The sequence below is a fragment of the Electrona antarctica genome (genome assembly GCF_951216825.1).
Source record: "Electrona antarctica genome assembly, chromosome: 6".
NCBI lineage: Eukaryota > Metazoa > Chordata > Actinopteri > Myctophiformes > Myctophidae > Electrona > Electrona antarctica.
Genome location: NC_136811.1, coordinates 53150654 through 53170893, shown reverse-complemented (window position 1 = coordinate 53170893; position 20240 = coordinate 53150654). Strand labels below are relative to the sequence as shown.

Here is a 20240-nt window from a genome sequence, read left to right as displayed (position 1 = left end):
GCGCGCACACACGCTGCTGTTTTGCAAGGTGCATCTCCTGTCTTGTCTCTCTCTATCACTGTGGTCCGTCCGTGACACCGTGACCAATTGACCATGCACGTTCGTTTCGACAGTCTATATAAATTGCCTCGCTGTCAACTTATTATATGAATATTGCAGCCAAAACCGTAGCCTCATGTCATGTGGCACTGGACAGTGGTGGTGGTAGTATGGTGGGCTGCAGGCTGGCTTTAGCCTATACTATCTCCGATGCGTTCCCACTTGCGCTGGCACGGCACATTTGGCATTCGAGCGACGCGTCGGGTTTATTAAACGAGGAGGAGATTGCACATACTGTACTGTCTGTACTCCAGAAAGACATCGGCCTGCTGTAGATTAGGCTACAGTAGGCTACCCAAGTTGGGACTCTCCGCAGCTGCAGCGCTGCACTATACTCTCCAACGTCCCGTCATGGAAATATTTCAGCACAGACAGCCCAAATCCTCGCATGTATGCGCTCATGCAAAACACTGTTTAAATGGCTTAAGCATCTAACTTGCAACATTGTTTTTAATTGCGCGATTTTAATTACTTGTAAAGTTGGAAATCTCCTAATTTCATATGACACAAAGACACATCGTTGATGTATTCCTTTACTTTTTTTTTTCTTTTTTACATTTAGCCCATATACATACCTATACAGTTTTATATAAACATTTTAGGAGTGAATACATATGTTTAGATGCCTGTGACAGCCTCTCAGCTGGTCAAACAATGCTGCTCCGCTGTTCTACGACAGAAAAACAGGTGAGGACAAAGCGACCCGACCAGACGTGATTTTTGTCTTGGCTCAAGTTCAAATTCATGCTTTGGCGCAAATCGTAAATGCCGACAATTGCGGTAATTTCGGCGTACACCCATATTTTGGCGTACGCACGGTTGATAAATGAGGGCCATAGTGTTTATTTTTGTTCTTAAGCTTAGGCAGATACAGGCTTTGAGAAAGACAGCAAAGACCCAGAACCTCCATCTGCTCACTGAGCTTGATCTTGGTGGTGTAACAATATATAATAACTCTCCACAATCCTAATTCGTGAAGACCCTTGATCCACAGCCTGGGCGTCCACAATCTCCATTTAGAAGCTTGTTCACCTCTGATCAAAGTTATAGTAGCCCTTGCATGGAACTAGTTGTGACCTGGCATGCTCTTTTTATCGTTATCTAATCACTCATCACGTACGTACATGTACATGATGGTTTTGACTCTTATCTTTCTGTTTCCATTGTTCCATTGTCATGCATGACATCACAGCTATGCAAGGTCTAAGGTAGAACTGGTAGAACTTGATCTCCTCATGACCTCAAGCAACCCTGTCCTCTGAAAAGCAAGCAATCTCTACAATAACCATATGACACGCACCCACTCACCTCTGCACCTAAATGGCCCTTTTCTCATGTTATGTAACATGCGATGGAAGCACTAACTGTACTGATGAGACCCTTATTGAAACCACAAATATGGAATAAACTTTCATCATGCCACAGTTAATGACCGTCTTATAGTCACCTGGTGGTCTTAAGGTTTTCTTTAACCCTGGCATCTCCATTTTGTTTGGGCATGTCATTATAGGCCAAGTAGCCTACCGTAAATTGACTTTTCTCTATTATTCTAGTATAATTTAAAAAATGTGCAGCACATTTAGTTTATTATGTATTCATGGTCAAATTATTGATCACAAATGTTGTATGTCTGTGGCAAAAATGAAATATTGATGAAAATCTCCATCACAAGCTTGCATGGTGATGACTCCTGCTCCTGAACACCACCACCATCCTCATCATGGTGATGACTCCTGCTCCTGAACACCACCACCATCCTCATCATGGTGATGACTCCTGCTCCTGAACACCACCACCATCCTCATCATGGTGATCTGCCTCCCCTCCACCAATGTCACAATCACTTTAACCCCCCTATGGGTGCAGCCTATGTGATTTTTGTTTGTGTGTATTTTTGGGGGATTTATTTTGGGGCGCTCAGCCGGCCCCACCCGGCCCTTCTGGCAAATGCCAGAATTGCCAGACCGTCCAAACCGTGCCTGCATAGGGCCACCTGACTCCTATAACCAGCACTGACAGAGGATACATCCTTACTTTTGTGTGGCATGGTTCATTGCAGATTGTACTGTGTGCAGTGCAACCAGAACTCATGATCAAAACATGTTTATCCCAAACATAAAATGTCAAAGCCAGCAACCTGTTCCTTAATGTGCTACAGTATTGTCACAACATAACTAATGGAATAATGTCAGGCCTCTTCAGTATAGATTTGGTTTGATGGACATGTCTTGATAAATTACACAAATATTTTAATGGTATGATATCTAGTGTGGCACAAATGGGCCTATTGCTTGCCTATGGGGCGTTGCTGCATCATTTTGTCTGACATCTGTTTGTGCCATAAATTGCATTATGATACATTGATATACTGTATCCACTCTAACCATGCATATGATCAGGCATACAAGTCCAGTAATTTAACGTTATTAATTTAGATATCCATCAACCATCATGCTAAACCAGTATGCATACAAGACTATGATCCGTTTATAAACTAAACTTGTTCTTGGCCAGCTCTTTTTCCCTACTTCAAACATCTTTGCCAAAAATAGCAGATCTACAAGCTCACAATGCCTCAAAGTGTGTGAGCTTGTAGATCTGCTATTTTCAGCTAATGTTCCCCTCAGGATAGAGATCGGCTTCAGAGAGAGAGGGAGAGAGAGAATCCTATCACACAAAGATTTGGAGCCCCCCTGTAATAACTTTGATGACTACCTAGGACTAGGCCTACCAGTCCCCATGTTGATTGAAGACCCATTTGGCATTTAACTTGTTACAGTGCTATCCGTGGTGCTGAGGTATGATAGGACAGTATAAAGGCCAACTTTAGTTTTTTTCAACCAAGGTTCATATTTACTTGCGCAAGCAGAGCGCGCAAGTACTAGTTTTATATATTTTAATGGAGGGACAGACAGTAGGCTGACAGGAAATGGGGAGAGATATGGGGGAGTGACATGCAGTAAAGGCCGTCGGGATCGGGAGTCGAACCCGCGGCACACTGCCAGACTGGATTACCAGCCAAGGTGCCTGGACCGCTGAGCCATGGCCCAGGCCACCTTCTGATCTATTGTCTGGGCGGCTGTGGCTCAGGAGGTAGAGCAGGTCGTCCAATGACCCATGGGTCGGCGGTTCGAATCCCGGCTCCTCCTGTCTACAAGTGTCCTTGGGCAAGACACTGAACCCCAAATTGCTCCCGATGTGCTGGTTGGTACCTTGCATGGCTTCCGCTGCAATCGGTGTATGAATGTGTGTGTGAATGGGTGAATGTAATGCACAATCTATGTAAAGCGCCTTGGATAAAGGCGCTATATAAATGCACCATTTACCATTTATTGTCTCTGGTTCATGACATTGACAACTCAGTGATACCTGAAGTTACAAAATTATTAAGATTTTTTTATCAAGGTTCAAGGTTGCACTTTAAGTTAAGGTTAAGACTGAGATTAGGGTTAGCGACCTACATGGCCTGTTAAAAAAGAGAGCAAGGAGAGAATAAAATAGATCATCAACAAATGTACATGTGCATATATCTATCTATTTATCTATCTATCTATTCTATTTACAACAGATTAGTGTGTTCAACTTCACAGTATAGCTATGTATTTTTGAGTGGTGCAAACCACTCCAACAACTGGCTTTGTACCCGTGTCCCGTGTTTGTTCGTACCAAAAAAACGAGCATGGTTGCTATGGTTAGTATGTGTTGTCAGACCACAGCTGATCAGGCTATATAAGACCTTGCACCACTCAGTTCACACGGGTGTGATTTTTTCATTACATGGAACTAATGAAATGCATTGAAAATATACTGTAAAAGAACATTACATAGGCCTATAGTGTTGTTTGGCATGTTGTGGCTCAACAGTAGAAAGTGTCTGTCTCTCTGCTGACAGCATCAACGTACGGTAGCTGTTACACTGCATTCCATGCACTCATCAATTAACTTCAAAGCCTACCGGTTGCCATTCTGAAGTGCATTTACCCGTTGTTCCATACTAAGCTGGCATGGGATCACACAGTGATGTGTTAACACTTCATCGTTAACTTAGAATTCTTGTTGAAGCTTCCTCCTTGTCAAACAAAAACACTAGTTTAGGTATGTAACCAGGAAACAGACTACCAGACTACGCCACCCTGGGAGTTTCCCCCACCACATAGGGGCTGCCACCTTTCAGGAAAAGGCAAGAGTGATACTCTAGTGTGATGGTGCATTTGCATAGTGCATTTGTTTTTGTTGGAATTTGTATTACACGATTTTGCAACCCATTTTTTCACCCAGTGTCAATTATCAAAATGTAATCCTGGGCGCTACTGACCTCATGCTTCCTTCTATGCATGAGGAGTCCATCTGCTTCTTTTCACCTGACAGGGGGGAGTTTCCCCGGTTGGACATAGCGCGTGGAAGTAACACGTTATTCCAACCAGTTCCTTTCCCCTCCATCAGGTGCCCCGGCTGGCCAGGGGGAGGCATGCAGTTTAGAGACCAGGATTACTGCATGTTTGTGTGTGTCCCTAGGGGGACACAGGGAGAACATGCAAACTCCACACAGAAAGGCCCTTTTGCCAACCCCACCCAGGGGGATTGGCAAAAGGGCAAAACAGCATCCCCAGCGGGAATTGAACCCAAGACCTAGCTGTGAGGCGACAGCGCTACAGACTACACCACAGTGCCTCTGCATTCGGCCTTTCTTTTTGAGGGGCCCCTCCTATAAACAGCTATAGTGTTTAATGTTTGTGTTGTCTGAACACAAACATTAAATGCCATTGACAATGAATGGATAATTTACGTCATATGTGTCTGAGCAAATCGGCATAAGGGAACCCTTGGCCAATAAGGGACCACCATTCTTGATGATGATGTATGATGATAAGAGTGTCCCTCACTTCACACGGGTGTTACACATCCCACTAAGCCTTGACACCTGAGACTGACACCAAGCAGTGTGGACTGACATGGAAACGGCTGGAAAAGAAGGCCCAGGATCAAGGACTCTCTCTCTGTCTCTCTCTCACTCTCACTCTTTGATTGATTGATTGATTGAAGAATTTATTAACAGTTTGCAGAATTACAGTACATTTCAAGCACAAACTCAATACAAAGGCTGTTAACTGTGAGTGGACGACCCAATTAAGCATTACACTTGTTTCCAACAGGGTCCACCATGTTCAAATCATCAAAACATTTAGAGACGTACAAATAGACACTTCTATAGACAGAACAGGAATTCATCAAACTCTCTCTCTCTCTCTAATCTAACTGCCTGCTGCTCTCTTGGCTCTCTCTCTTCCTCACACAAGCAAGAAGACGCACAAGACCCAAGCATTTTGGCTTTTCACTACAGTTGAAAAGTGTGTAACTGAACTTAAAGTATAAAGTATTCAATCAATAAATCATGCTTCCACTTGCCATATTGCAATGTTTGCACAAGAGAACACGTTCCCCAGCGCCCACAGCATCCCCAGCGGGAATTGAACCCAAGACCTAGCTGTGAGGCGACAGCACTACCCCGACTTTCAGTAGCTGTCACAAAGTTTCCCAAGGGATTTGGGTTGGAACAAACTTAGAGGTGATAGTAGACACCTTAATGAACACATTTGTGAGGAAAGCTATAGAGAGTATGCGCATGCTTAAAGTGAATGGCACATCGAGTGGCAAAGCAACAGGCAAAGTGAGTTTAACATCGTTTAATGTTGTTTAATGCAATCAGATATGACTTTTCTGTGTGGATGTATGGGCTGTCAAGGCCAGAAAGTAGTTTTTGCCACTCAGTAGGCGTTCCTGCATAACTTCCTGGTTTGATGATGATGTCACGCGCATACATACATTCTCTCCTCTGTTGGTCTTAGTATTGCAGAATGACTGCCTCCTCTTGGCACTGGATGCCAGGAGGAGTGACACTGAGTCCCTCCCAGAGCACTGTATAAAAGTGGACAGATTGAAGGGTGTCATTGAGTGAGATCTGGAAAACCTCTCTGAGTCCTTCAAAACCTCTCTGAGTCCTTCAAAACCAAGGTAAAACCTCTCTGAGTCCTTCAAAACCTCTCTGAGTCCTTCAAAACCAAGGTAAGACTGCCAGCAATCATCGGTTGAAGTGTGCGTGCGTGTGACAGAAATTAGAAAATGCACACATTAATGTCTCGCAATTCTAAAACGGTCTTATAAATCCTAAAGGTTTTCTGAAAAAAACGTGTGTGTGTGTGTGTGTGTGTGTGTATATATATATATATACACATTCAAACGTTTGATTTCAAAATAATATATTCAAAGATGTATACATGTATGTTCACTATTTTTGAATAGCCAAAGTATATAATAATGGTTAAATTGTGGTGACATTTTTAAATGACAGATGTTGGGATATTGATAAAACATTGGCATCACTAAACCTGCCGATCTATAAAGTGTTGACAAGCACAACTAGAAAGCAATCTGGTACATTATTTTGATTGATTGATTGAATGAATAGTTTATTGAACATAAATGTAAAAACAGCAACAGAGTACACTCAAATGCATGACTTAGTCCAAAAGGGATAGCGCAAAAAAAATGTCCTTGCAAAATAAATAACAAAAGAAATAATAATAATAATAATTTCAGGAAAAAATAAAAACTGTATACACAGAGTGAAGAGGAAGGGGGGGTGATCACCTGTTAACGGGGAAGGATCATTTCCTCTTCCATTTGCACAACATGAACTATAATGTTTGAGAAGCAAGTGGTTCTCAAACATTATAGTCTTCATGTTGAAGTTCATGTTGTGCAAATAGTAATCTCGAATCGTTTGCATCTGTTGCCGTTCCATATGGGATATGCTGTGGTCAACATGGCCAAGTACGTGAAATTGCGCAAAGACACCCGACTTAATATTTTGAGGGCAAAAATAAATAATCATTAATACATAAATACATTCAAAAACGTACAAAAACTGAGGGAGTTATGGAGGAACTACCGTGACCTATAGGTTGTAACACACAATGTGTGCAGCAGCTGTGCGTGCGTGCGTGTGAGCGTGCGTGCGTGCGTGCAGGGGGGAGGGTTCACGTGTACTTGGGCACCCTTCCCTCCCCCAAGGCGTTCTTGGTGATGCTGAAGAATGTGATTAAGACATTCTTCATCTGGTATGCACGGCAACAATTTCTGTCTTTTTTTCTTTTTTGTGGCCGACACATTTCTGCCTCTACAATTTAGGCATTTAGCAGACGCTCTTAATCCAGAGCGATTTACATTAAGCAATAACAAAAAGCATGGCATACATCACATATATAAAAAGTAGTTATCATGAAACATGCGTAAGCTAAGAACGTAACAGTGGAGTATCTATATAATTAAACTATACATATAAAGTACATACTATATTATACTATACATACGTATGTACTATAAAGTGCCATGACTACATAAAATGCAATTCTAGTGCTGTCTACGTAACATGCTATAAGTCTGTATAAAATGCTATCTAAGTCTACATAAAGTGCTATCTAAGGGGCTAGGGCAAGTCCTACGGGCCATGATGGAGTCTGAAAAGGTGTGTTTTCAGACTACGGCGGAAGATTGGAACTTCTACTTCTACTAACTGCCGCCCCAAGGCAATTTCCTTAGTGACCTGTATGGAAGCACCGTGCCTGCTGTTTCCACCACTGCTCCTATTGGGGGTCCTGGACCCCCCCCCATGGTGGTTTGATGTAATTAGATCACTCTCCGTCTTCTCCCTATAGGGTGAACATGGTGACATACACAGTGAAAGTGTCCACGGGTAGCCTCGCTCTGGGCCTGACGGGGTTAACCAACGCGTCCACCGTGAACAGCGTCTCCATCAAGCTGGTGGGAAGGAAGGGTGAGAGCGAGCGCACCCAGCTCAACAGCATGCTGGAAGCGGCTGCTGACTTCTCCAAAGGCACTGTAAGTAAAGTCGTCTTACCTTAACCCTTGGAATGCCACCCAATAGCAGCCCTTTTGTGACATATATTCATATTTTTAATTCATCATTTTAATGTCCGAAAACATATATCATTTAAATAAAAAAATATATAATTTGGCATCTGCCACTTGAATTAAGGTGACTTGATTGATTGACATGAAAAATGGCCTGTTAACCCACAACAGAATACTTTGTTTTCAAGAGTGTTGAGCACAAAAATCAGTAGCATTAGAAAGTTACATACCCCCCCCCCCTATATTTCCCATTCCAAGTGTGTTTGTCAAGTTCTTTAAACTATTTTCAGCAATGAGCTCATATTTTTTGGTGGTATAGATCTTGTTGCGCTGGTCATTTTGAAAGTATAGCTCTCAAGTCAAAAAAGTCTGATGTACATGATAAAGGGGGAGGGGATGCTATTGTAATCATATCACTGTCATTTCGATTGGGCCTTTTGACTCAAAGGCTTTCAGCTTTCAGGAAGAAACAAAAAATACACGGGGAAGACATATCCCAATATTCTATTACACCTGGTGGTCTATTTTAGAGTAACGTTAACTCCATAGACACATACAAAACAGAAAAAGTACAAAAATCACGGCACTGCATCTTTATTCTGGTGTTAAAGAACGAGTGGTATAGGTGAAACATTTTTACAGCAGGCAGCCCATTTGGGACAAAACACTGTGGATAGATGGATAGATAGATAGATAGATAGATAGATAGATAGATAGATAGATAGATAGATAGATAGATAGATAGATAGATAGATAGGAAATATACTTTAAGCAAAGGAGAATCAACAGGGACTCTGCCATTATATGTATATATTTCTTCAATGTGTGCTCTCAGACCTCTACCTTCTCCGTGGACTGTCCCGGGAGCCTTGGTGAGCTGGTGCTGATCGAGCTGGAGAAGAAGGCCCTCCTCGTGGGGGACGACTGGTTCCCCACCAAGATTGACATCACGTCTCCAGAAGGAGACGTTTACCGCTTCCCCGTCTACCAATGGATCGCCGATGGACAGCCACACCTGTTCAGAGAGGGGAAAGGTTAGTGGTCGAGTCCCACCGCAGCGTTTTAACCGTGGTCCGGTTCCTATGGCAACGCCCCACCGCTCCAGCTATGGGATTGAAAATATAATCACGCAGCGATAGAACAGTAACAAATATAAAACATAGATCTTTGTGCATGATGATATATTTCTCCACTGATTAAAATTGGTAGGGTATATATTGATTCTAATTCTAATTTGACAGCACTAACTAAACTATTCTATAAAAACAGCTAGTTTAAATTTGAGAATTCAATGTAAAGAAAACAACATGTGTCAGTACTGTATAGTGTACAGCTGAGACTTTGTGAGATATATGCATGCCTATGTTGTAAAAGTTTAATCTGTTCATCAATGGAACAGTAGTATAAAGGAAATTGGTTTTATGTGTGGAGTCACATTGCCCCCTACTGGTAACACTGGTGTACTGCTGTTGGAGTACATACAACCCCATTTTCCTATTGTCAGTACTAATGTTGATAGAATACCCAAGGAGCTGAAGTTGTACCTTCATGCAGCTGTACACAAGACATAATAAATATAAAGCACGGGGAGCAGTGCATCATGAGTAAGCAATAAGCATCTATGACAATGTGTGTGTGTGTGTGTGTGTGTGTGTGTGTGTGTGTGTGTGTGTGCGTGCGTGCGTGCGTGCGTGTGTGTGTGTAAAATAATATTTTCTACTTTCCCCATGTGTTTCCCAACTTCACAGTTACGGCCAATTAAGCTACACCAGGCTTTTCTCGCGCGTTTACCCTAACGTGCGGCCCGCGCGTGCGTTTGTTTAAATAGGACTGGACCTAAATTAAAAACGTGCGCGTTTTGTGCGCGAAAAGCCTGGTGTAGCTTGGCCGTAGGGTGTAAATGATGGATGCTTACTAGATTTAAGGTCACATGACAACACAGTTTATTAGTTTTCTAGATAAAGGGGGTGGTTCAATTTAGACGCTGGCTCATCTTACCCCATTCTCTCCACATGTCAGCATGCGTGAAACCTACAACCAAACCATTAATATTGCAACAACAGCACAAAAAAGTTATTAATTGCCCTATGCGGCAAATTCTATATTAATACCTATACTAAACCTGCATGTTATCAACACTAAATATCTGATTTTAATCTCTAAACTTTTCTTTTTCTTTGTTTTGTTCTTTCAGCTTTGATAAGCTCCAAGGACGAACTACCTTTGGCCAAGAAATGCAGAGAAAAAGAACTGAAGCAGAGAAAGAAGGCCTATCAGTGAGTCTGATCTTATGCAGCTGAGGGCATTCACTTCTAGTCATTTTTACTAGTTGACTAGTTGCCTAGTTTACTAGTCGACTAGTTTAACTACCTATTATTTAACTACCTATTATGTTAACTACCTATTATTTTTAAATAAATATTTGTACATTGGTGACAATATAACTATAATCTACCTGATCTTGAGGCCTACAAAATTGGGGGGGAAAAATAAAAATAAACTTTTTTTTCTTTTTTTCTTATCGACTAGTCAACTAGTACCAACAAGGTCGACTAGTGGATTTACTAGTGGAGTTGCTTAATGCCCATTGCAGCAGTTCTCAATGTTCTGGTCTGTAACTCAGAGAGTGTACAAATGGGCACTTAGAGGTCCATAACTCTGTCTCAGGCCCCTTTTCCACCAGGGTTGAACCGGTACAGTTATTTGTTTTAACCACCTAATATTGAACCAGTTTCCACTGAAAATGAATTGGTTCAGAACCCTAAAAGTTGGTTCGGAAATGGAACCAAAACATTCCCGCCGGAAGCACCAATAAGGTTCCAAGAACCTAGAACAGAACCAGCTCTAGAACTTTTGGTGGAAAAGGCAGAGTTAAATTAACACTGAGGATGTTGCAATGCTGTAGATTGGGGTCCAGGAGATTAAAGACGTATCAAATAGGGGTCCATACGTGGTCTGGCTACACACGTCACATTCAGGGGTCCATACGTGGTCTGGCTACACACGTCAAACTAGGGGTCCATACGTGGTCTGGCTACACACGTCAAACTAGGGGTCCATACGTGGTCTGGCTACACACGTCACACTCAAACTGGAGTGTCCTGGAAATGGGGGGAAAAAAGTTTGAGAATCACTGAAGACTATACTTTACAGTTTGTCTGGTCAAATTACCCAAGTTCTTCCAAGCCAGCTGCAGTTGACTGCTCTCTCTTCCTCCATAGGTGGGACGTATATATAAAAGGCATTCCTCAGTGCATGAAGTCTGATAATCCTCTAGATCTGCCTTTAGAAGTCCGATTCTCCTACAACAAGACCACTCAGTTTCTCTACACTGGAGCTAAAAGGTGAATCATTACACATTGTTAACGTTGCATTAAGCCAGCTCTCCACCAAGCCCATTTTGGCACCAAAGCAAAGCTAGGCAAAAATGGTAGAGGGAGGGCGAAATCCATATGGACCGGCCGGCCTATCAAACGACCGGCCGGCCTATCGAAGCGGCCGGCCAGTCCATATAGATTTCGCCCTTGCTGGAGGGGTATGTGTGATTTGTTTTGGTCTATGAGACCCTGTGTTGCAAGATTCTGTGAATGAAACAACCGATCAGTTTAACCACTTGAGCTTTTTACATCAGCTATTTTCAAAAATAATCTTGAAAGCAAGCCTAAATAAGCAGCTACACTTCAGAAACAAGCCCAAACAAAGGCAACCCGCAACTATGGATAGCGGCTTACAGGAAAACAAGCCCAAAGTTGCTTATAATAAGCAGTCCTGGCAACAATGCAGACAGCGATGCAGCATGCGCAAAAACAATGTTCCATGATTCCATCGGCCGACTGGTTTGTGCTGAACTTAAATGCTAGTCTGAGTTGGAAAGAGTCTACTGGAGTTAGAAAGAGATTGTAGATCTAACGAATTATGTCATACATTGAAAATAACCTTGAAACACGTTTGGCAATGGTTAATATATGTAGCCTACTCACAATTTGACTCTTGGGCCCAGCCATTTGAAACACAAGTAGTTTCCCATTAAAGTTGAATGCATTTGTTATGTTTTATCGTCTCCACCAGTTTTTTCGTCTCCACCAGTTTTGAAGCAGTCTTCTCCTCTATTTTAAACTCTGTGCTTGTTTCACTCCCCAGTGCTCTGGAGCTGAAACTGACAGCTCTGGTCATCTCCAAGGACAACTGGAAGGGCATTGACGCCATTGCGAAAGTCAAAAGCAATGACATTTCAGGTTGGCTATTGTGGTTTTCAAAGTGTGATCTGGGGAACCCACAGGGGTCCTTGACGGTGTTCCAGGTGGTCACTATTAAAAAAAGCTTAAACACTCAGTCAAACCCCAAATGATTCTGTTATTGTGAGTAAAGCTTTCACAGACAACGTGGCCGGTTAAGATTCACCCCGTGGCTTCCGCATGTGGTTATATTTAGGGTACCCGGTTAGGGTTTGGGATAGGGTTAATGGGTCGCACTAATGTGCATCGGAACAATGATACCTTACCCACCAAAGTATTGCCATTTAACACGGCTATAAGCTGCACAGTGCACAGTGATGACACATAGACATGGTGAAGAAAACTAACAATACAAAATGGATGGTGCTTGGCTGAACGGTAACGTAAGCAGAAAGCAGAGTGAACCAAGCTCCACCTGTCTTCCAGACTATGTGCAGAAACACTGGAGAGAGGATGCTTTCTTTGGCTACCAGTACCTGAACGGTCTCAACCCCATGTTGATCCGCCGCTGTACAACCCTGCCGGTCAAGTTCCCTGTGACCAATGACATGCTGAGACTCCCTGGTGGGCGGAGCTTAGAAGAGGAAATGAAGGTGATATATTTTGTTCTTTATTTTAAATGGTGAAGTGATACTTTATTCTTTGAGACACAAATACAGGTATTTGGATGTGTGGCAGAATCTTGTCTTTTAGGTGTAAACAACCCCAGGTAGTAAGATGGATCGTATGGGATATATTTTATGACCTAGTGTAATACTATGACTGTAATGGACACTTTATTTGCTTTGTATCTACGAATACTGTTTCTCTATATTGTTGATGCTTTTATTTATTTTTCTATGTTTTGGCACCTCCAACACAATCACGTGTTGATTCCCTTCCCACATAGCCTATACTGTATGTGACGTCACATGTCTGTGATTAGCCCTGATACATCACTATCATATACAGTACCAGTATACGACAAACGCCCTGAAGGCGAGAAGCGACCTCGCGCTGGCTCTTTGGCATGGGGAGTCAGATCAACATATGGATTGAATTGTACGTGTCTCAGTGCAGGGTTTGATGCCGATACGATTCAAATCATTGTATCGTATCGCCATAATGAACCAATATCGTCCATGTATCGTCAACCATGTATGGTATGGTATACGTACGATACATATAGCTGTTAAAATGTATCGTTGCACCCCTAATACATACATACATACATACATACATACATACATACATACATACATACATACATACACAGATACCGATCTACAGGCTCACAACATTGCGTTTCGTGACACAGTAGCTATTTCTGCTATTTCTGGAAAAAAATAGCACGATTATTATTGTTAACACATTCCGTGCTATCCTCGCGATATCTTGTGGAAAGTAATTCAGGTCATCTTAGCCATCCATGGGATAATAATATTATTTTACCTTTTCTTTTAGCCTCTGTAAGCTTCCGCGGCTAGCATCCATAGGCCTCTCATTGTAGAAACAACCTACATGATAATCCCGGCCCCTCCATAGGGCCGGGGGTTCGCCGGGGTACACATGTACAGGGTTATTAGTGGTATTTATGCTCATAATGGCATAAAATGCCATGTTTATATCCTATTAAAACATTAATCCGAGCCGCACTGATCATGCTGCTGCTCTGGGGTGATGGTCAGTCCGTTCCCTATGCCTTCACTACAGATCCGGACTACGTCACATCCAGCTCGGGCGGAAGTGACCCTCCTTCTCTGCTTATTTTACGGATTCCACGAGTAATGGATGCCACGAGTAATGTGTTAATGTTTCCAACAGAATGGCAACATTTTCCTGTTGGACTATGAGAACTTGGATGGGGTGGAAGCAAACATCATCGACGGTGAGAAGCAATACCTGATGGCTCCACTGGTGCTGCTGCACTCAACGCCTGACCACAAACTGATGCCCGTCGCCATCCAGGTGAGAACAAGCTTCCAGACTGGAAAATTAAACCAATGGGCTCTGTGCACAGCAGCCGTACTGGAAAGAAACAGGGAGTCTTCCTTACTTACTTCACAGGTGTAACCATTGATACTAACTTACAATTCTGTCCTGTAGTGTAGATAGTTCATGTCCCTTGGTAGGTAGCACTGAGTCGGCTCAAGTGGATATTGCAACGTTTGGCACAACGACTTGCTAGCCTGCGGCTCGATCGGTGTGGTAGCGTGCCTCGTTGCTCAAGTCCGCTTGACACAGCGTGCCTCTGTCGTTTTGCAAATGTACCACGTTTCTTTAGCCAGCATGAGATTGTACATGATATGTGGATTATGCATCAAGGATTTTAGCTAAATGTAATTTAATTCAATCTAATCTAATCTAATCTAATTATTCAGTAGTAAATTGTTGTTCCTTGCAGTTGAAGCAGAAGCCATCAAAGACCAATCCAATCTTCCTGCCGCCTGACAATGACTGGCTGCTGGCCAAGATCTATGTGAGAAGTGCCGATTTCAGTGAACACGAGCTCAACATTCACCTGCTGCGCACTCACCTGCTGGCAGAGGTCTTTGCAGTGTCACTGCTAAGGAATGTCCCCATGGTTCACCCACTGTACAAGGTAACTGTCACTGCTATGGTTCACCCCCTCCCTGTACAAGGTATCTGTCACTGCTATGGTTCACCCCCTCCCTGTACAAGGTAACTGTCACTGCTATGGCTCACCCCCTGTACAAGGTAACTGTCACTGCTAAGGAATGTCCCTATGGTTTCACCCATCAGAATTCGATCAAATGTCTTTCTTGTTCAACGCAATTCCAATGTTGCTGTGTCATTAGTCTGACGGCTCATTATTCTGATGTTAGTCCGATTTGCGCATTACTAACCTTATCCCTCAACACTCCTTTGAAACATGTTGATGACGACATGTATTTGGGTTCATATCTTCTTCCCAAAAGGACTTTAGTTTAGTTTAGTTTAGTTTAGTTTATTTGAACATCTTCACGGAACAGATTCAAGTGCACGGTTTACATCAGCAGAGAAAAAAAAGAATGAAGACCCGTGAAGCTAGGAAGGGTATGGCCTGGTCAGCCTGCAGTGACATGCATACGAGATCTGGTCATCCCAGCTTAGTAAGAGGTTCAAAGTAAAAATATTTAGGACAACCGTCGAGCCGATTCTACTCTATGGCTCCGAGACATGGACACTTTCAAAGAAATTAGAGAAACGGCTGGATGGCACTTACACCCGGTGCCTTCTAATGAGAGCAAAATCTCTCTTGGAAGAGCTACCCATCGACTTATCTAATACAGTGTAGGCATATACGGCAACCTTCCCTGTGTTTCTTCACTAGTCCGATCCAGAAGAACACAGTTTGCTTGCCACTGCTACAGAGCTGATCATGAGGATATATCTTCCTTTCTTCTCTGGAGTCCTGCCTCAAAGCAGACCAGAGGTAGAAAACTGTCAGTCCCTGATGTCATCGCTAGGGACACATGCATCAGTAAGCAGGAACTGGGGATGGCAATGAAGGACCGGCGTGGCATTGTGAAATCCATGATCTCGACCACAGTCGAAAAATGGTGATGATGAACCCTATCCCTAACCCTAACCGCACGCAAAGCCACGTAGTCGGCATAATTGGATGTCGGAGTTATGCGCAGCCCCCATTCCAATGGGCATAACATTGACTAAACAAGCCATGAGTGCTTTCTTGATTGTTTAATCCTATTAGCAGAACTTGTATTGAACTGTACTTTCCCTGTGCTTGTCTTTGCAAACTGTTAATAAAGTATTAAATCAATCAATCAATCATTTAATCAATCAAACTTAAGAGCTCATTTCCAATACTATCAATCTCTCTTTTCCCCTCCTCAGCTCCTGATTCCTCACACCCGCTACACTCTGCAGATCAACAGTCTGGCTCGAGGATTCCTGATTTCTGACTCTTCTGGACTCTTTAAAGATGTAGGAAACACTGTTTAAGAGTTTGTCAAATACTGAACAATACATTAAATCTCTTTCACTCTTAACAGACACGCAACACTTAAGAACAGTGTTCCAGAAATTGTATACATTTTGAGCGGTGCCGACCGTTCATGAGTGACTTTGTCTATATGTCAGAGCACGGCCCCTGCAGCTGATGCTGATCAGTCAATCATCAGCACAACTGGTAGATCTATCATCAAATTGTTGGGAATCTGATTGTTCTCCTATTATACAGTACATGTGATTTTGTGTTCCAGTATGCAGCTTCAGGTGGAGAGGCTACGAAGACAATCCTGAAGAAGTCCACGGCCTTATTGACTTACAGCTCTCTGTGTCCTCCTGATGACATCAAGGAGCGTGGCATGGAGTCTGTACCAGGATACTACTACAGGGATGATGCACTGAAAATGTGGGCCATCATTCACAGGTATAGGAACATAATAGAAAACACCCGTGTGAACTGAGTGGTTTAATATAGCCTGTCTGACGTAATGAAATCATGTCTGACGTAATGAAAGCACACCCGGGTGAACAGGGTGAACATAGCAACCATGCTCATTTTTTCTGCACAGAAAAAAAACCCTGTTCACCCGGGTGAACAGGGTGAACATAGCAACCATGCTCATTTTTGCTGCACAGACTAACAAAATCAAGTCTGACGTAATTAAATCACACCCGGGTGAACAGGGTGAACATAGCAACCATGCTCATTTTTTCTGCACAACAAAGCCAGTTGTAGGAGTGGTTTACACCACTCAAAAAAGGCATAGTAATGCATTTTTGTCTTGTGTTAAAAGATATAAAAGACTGATGTTGAGGTCGGTGTTGTGTTGTGTTGTGTTGTGTTGTGTTGTGTTGTGTTGCGTTGCGTTGTGTTGTGCAGGTTTGTTGAGGGAATCCTTGGCTACTATTACAAGACTGATGCTGAGGTCAAAAAAGACAGTGAGCTGCAGACATGGATCCAGGACATATTTGAGCATGGGTTCCTTTCCAACAAAAGGACAGGTACACTTAGGGGCCGTGCACACAAAGCATTTTCTCAACTGCAAGCACCTGTTAACCGCGGACACCATTCTGAAAATGTTTTCTGACTGGGACCTCCAGAAGAGAAGCTCTGTGTTCTAAATAAATACAAATACTTTCAAGAGGTTTAAAAAATCAAGAAATAAAGAAGCAGATGTACAAGTGTTAAACGTGACGTGCTGTGAGCATGTAGATCTGCTATTTTTGAATATCCAACTAAAATCTATAGAAATTATTTCCAAGAAGCATTGTTACAACAGAGCAATAATCTACCAAACACACATTTCTGAACATCTTTGTTTGATGTTTATTATGATTCTGGTTTGATGTAATGATGAACTCCAGCTAATTATATTTTTAGATATAAACATTAAATGCTTTTGAATAACTAAGTCATGTCAACAGTCCATGCATAGGTATTGTATTATGTTCCTCTTACCATCGTTATTACAACAGTTTTCTTTCATTTTGTTTTCTGTCCACACTCAGGAGTGCCTCAACGTCTAAGCTCAGTGGATGAGCTGGTGAAGTTTGCCACCATGGTGATCTTCACTGGCTCCGCCCAGCATTCTGCCGTCAACACTGGACAGGTGTGTCCAGTGGTATCACTGTCATAGAACACCCGCTTCGAATGCTATCAGTGCACTGAATGCAACATTATAACGTTTGATCAGACCATTGAAGTAGTAGCCCCATTATCTCAGTTGGGGCAAATGCACTCGCAACAAATAATAGATTCTGTGCCTATCGGGTTGCAACTCGGACAGGGCTGTGTCGGCTCAATAGAGCGTCGCAGTCCCCTTTTAGAATGACGGGGGCACCAGGAAAGTATTCCCCATTCATTTTTCCCATAGACGTTTCCAAAAGTATTTATTTAAAGGCATTTAAGCCTCGGACAAAGCCAACAGCTGAGTTGACAAATCATGACAATAAACTAATCTTTTTGGGCCGAACAAATAATTAGAAAGAAGGCAGGGTACAACACTTTTTTTTATTTCTTATTATTTGTTTGGGCCCAAAAAATTTGATTATTGTCATGATTTGTCAACTCGGCTGTTGGCTTTGTCCGAGGCTTAAATGCCTTTAAATAAATACTTTTGGAAACGTCTATGGGAAAAAAATGAATGGAGAATTATTTCCTGGTGCCTTCGTCGTTCTGAAAGGGGGCGGGACTGCGACGCTCTATAGAACTTCCCCAAATTCACCATGGCAACTCGCTTTAGCTCGCTCGGTGGTGGCTCTCGTTGCTCAAGTTCGCTTGAGACGGCGCCCCTCTGTCACGGTCAAAACAGTAGCCGTGATCAACGCACATAATGCAGCTACTGAGATCTTGGTAGGTCAGTAGACGAAAATGTCACCTCGGACAGTTTATGCCTTTTATATTCGGGTGCTAGTACAAAGAATGATGACGTTTCGATCTTGCGATGAGAATTATAATGTAAGGACACATTAAATTATCTGACAATGTATAAAATAACCGTATCAACTTTAATGAGGCAGTATTGTGTTCTAAAAACATTTCTTTTTTTGGACTGTATTATGTATCGTTATAGTTTGACTATGGTGGTTGGATGCCCAACGATCCCAGCACGTTGCGACGTCCTCCTCCCACCACCAAGGGGAGCTCTAGTGAGAGCAGCAGCGTGCTACAAACCCTCCCTGATGTCGGCACGACGGCCAATGTCATGGCCGCCCTGTGGCTGCTCAGCAAAGAGTCCACTGACTTTGTAAGTGTCCCTTCCTTTTACCACAAACTGTACAAGTAAAGGGTTTCCCCTGTATGAGATATTGACAAGCCTTTGCTACAAAAACTGTACTTTTATCTTTTTTAGCTTTTACCACAACTGTACAACTTTATTTCTATTTCCTCAGGTTGCTCTTGGCCATCACCCAGAGGAGTATTTCACTGAGGAGACTCCATGCAACCTCATGGCGAAATTCAGAGCAGAGCTTAAACAGCTCACTAAATATGTCCATGACAGAAACCAGCCTCTGGAAGCCTCTGGAAGCCTCCCGTACACATTCATGGACCCACAGCTGGTGGCGAATAGTGTTGCCATTTGACATGGGTGTGTTTGACGTTATTCTCAGGAAGTCAGTTCACTATATTGAATAACTCACTGATTCACAACCTCATTTTCATTCCAGGGACCCCCAGATAGATGTGCATTAGGCCAGAGAGACCTCCCAATGTATTGAATGAATGGAGTTAAGCACTCTGTGCATAGAAAAGTGCTATAAAATGCATCCATTATAATTATTAGGCCACAGACCTCAGATGTGCATTAGGCCACAGACCCCCATTTGATACATGACTGACTTTGAGAGTGTACAAATGGAAACAAATGGAGCCATAAGGGTCCATTTGCTTCCATGGCATCTTTGGCATTTTATTGTTTTTAATATGTAGCCCTGTTGTCTAATTAAAGGCTTTTTAAGTTTTCACACAGACACACACACACACACACACGCACACGCACACACACACATTTTCTTTATGTTTGCAAATAGACGAATAAGATCATTTTCAGACCAAAATAATTCTTCAAACTAATGTAATTTATCAAGCCTCTCTTTGGAATAAAAGTTGCAGTTCATGGAAATATGTTCATGTGTTTGTGTGTGTTCTGTTAATTTTCATAAAAGTAAATGCCGTTCATATTCATGAAAGTAAATGCTATATGAATTGCTCCTGGATCTAATAATGAATTCCCTGAAGTGATGATGAAAATGTCTGTGTCAGTTGACTGTTTCAGTAGATGCATTTCTGACAAATTAAACTACCAATCAAGTGAGACTTAATGTTCTGGCATTACAATAAACTAAACATTGAAACAACAATAGTTGCTGTTTAGCTGAAATGAAGTTCCACTTGAGCACATAACAGGATATTATTCTATATCTCAAAATATATCACTGCAGGCGTATTGTCTTTAAATATCTCAGTTGGAGAATCCTTAAAAAATATTATGTACAAAATGTGATAGTTTGCGTTTTATTTAC

The 20240-nt window shown here is 42.4% G+C and overlaps 1 protein-coding gene across 1 annotated transcript; it reads left to right on the top strand.

Moving 5' to 3' along the window:
• Positions 1 to 6922: 6922 nt before the first annotated feature.
• Positions 6923 to 19410, top strand: LOC306925150 (arachidonate 12-lipoxygenase, 12R-type-like; the record flags this gene model as incomplete). Its single annotated transcript, XM_079503832.1, has 15 exons — positions 6923 to 6930; positions 7815 to 7998; positions 8867 to 9065; positions 10226 to 10307; positions 11253 to 11375; positions 12172 to 12266; positions 12693 to 12859; positions 14070 to 14213; positions 14650 to 14847; positions 16104 to 16193; positions 16472 to 16641; positions 17098 to 17219; positions 17727 to 17827; positions 18791 to 18964; positions 19110 to 19410. 15 exons carry the CDS (start codon positions 6923 to 6925, stop codon positions 19299 to 19301), a joined length of 2049 nt encoding a protein of 682 aa, XP_079359958.1. The 3' UTR covers positions 19302 to 19410.
• Positions 19411 to 20240: the final 830 nt, after the last annotated feature.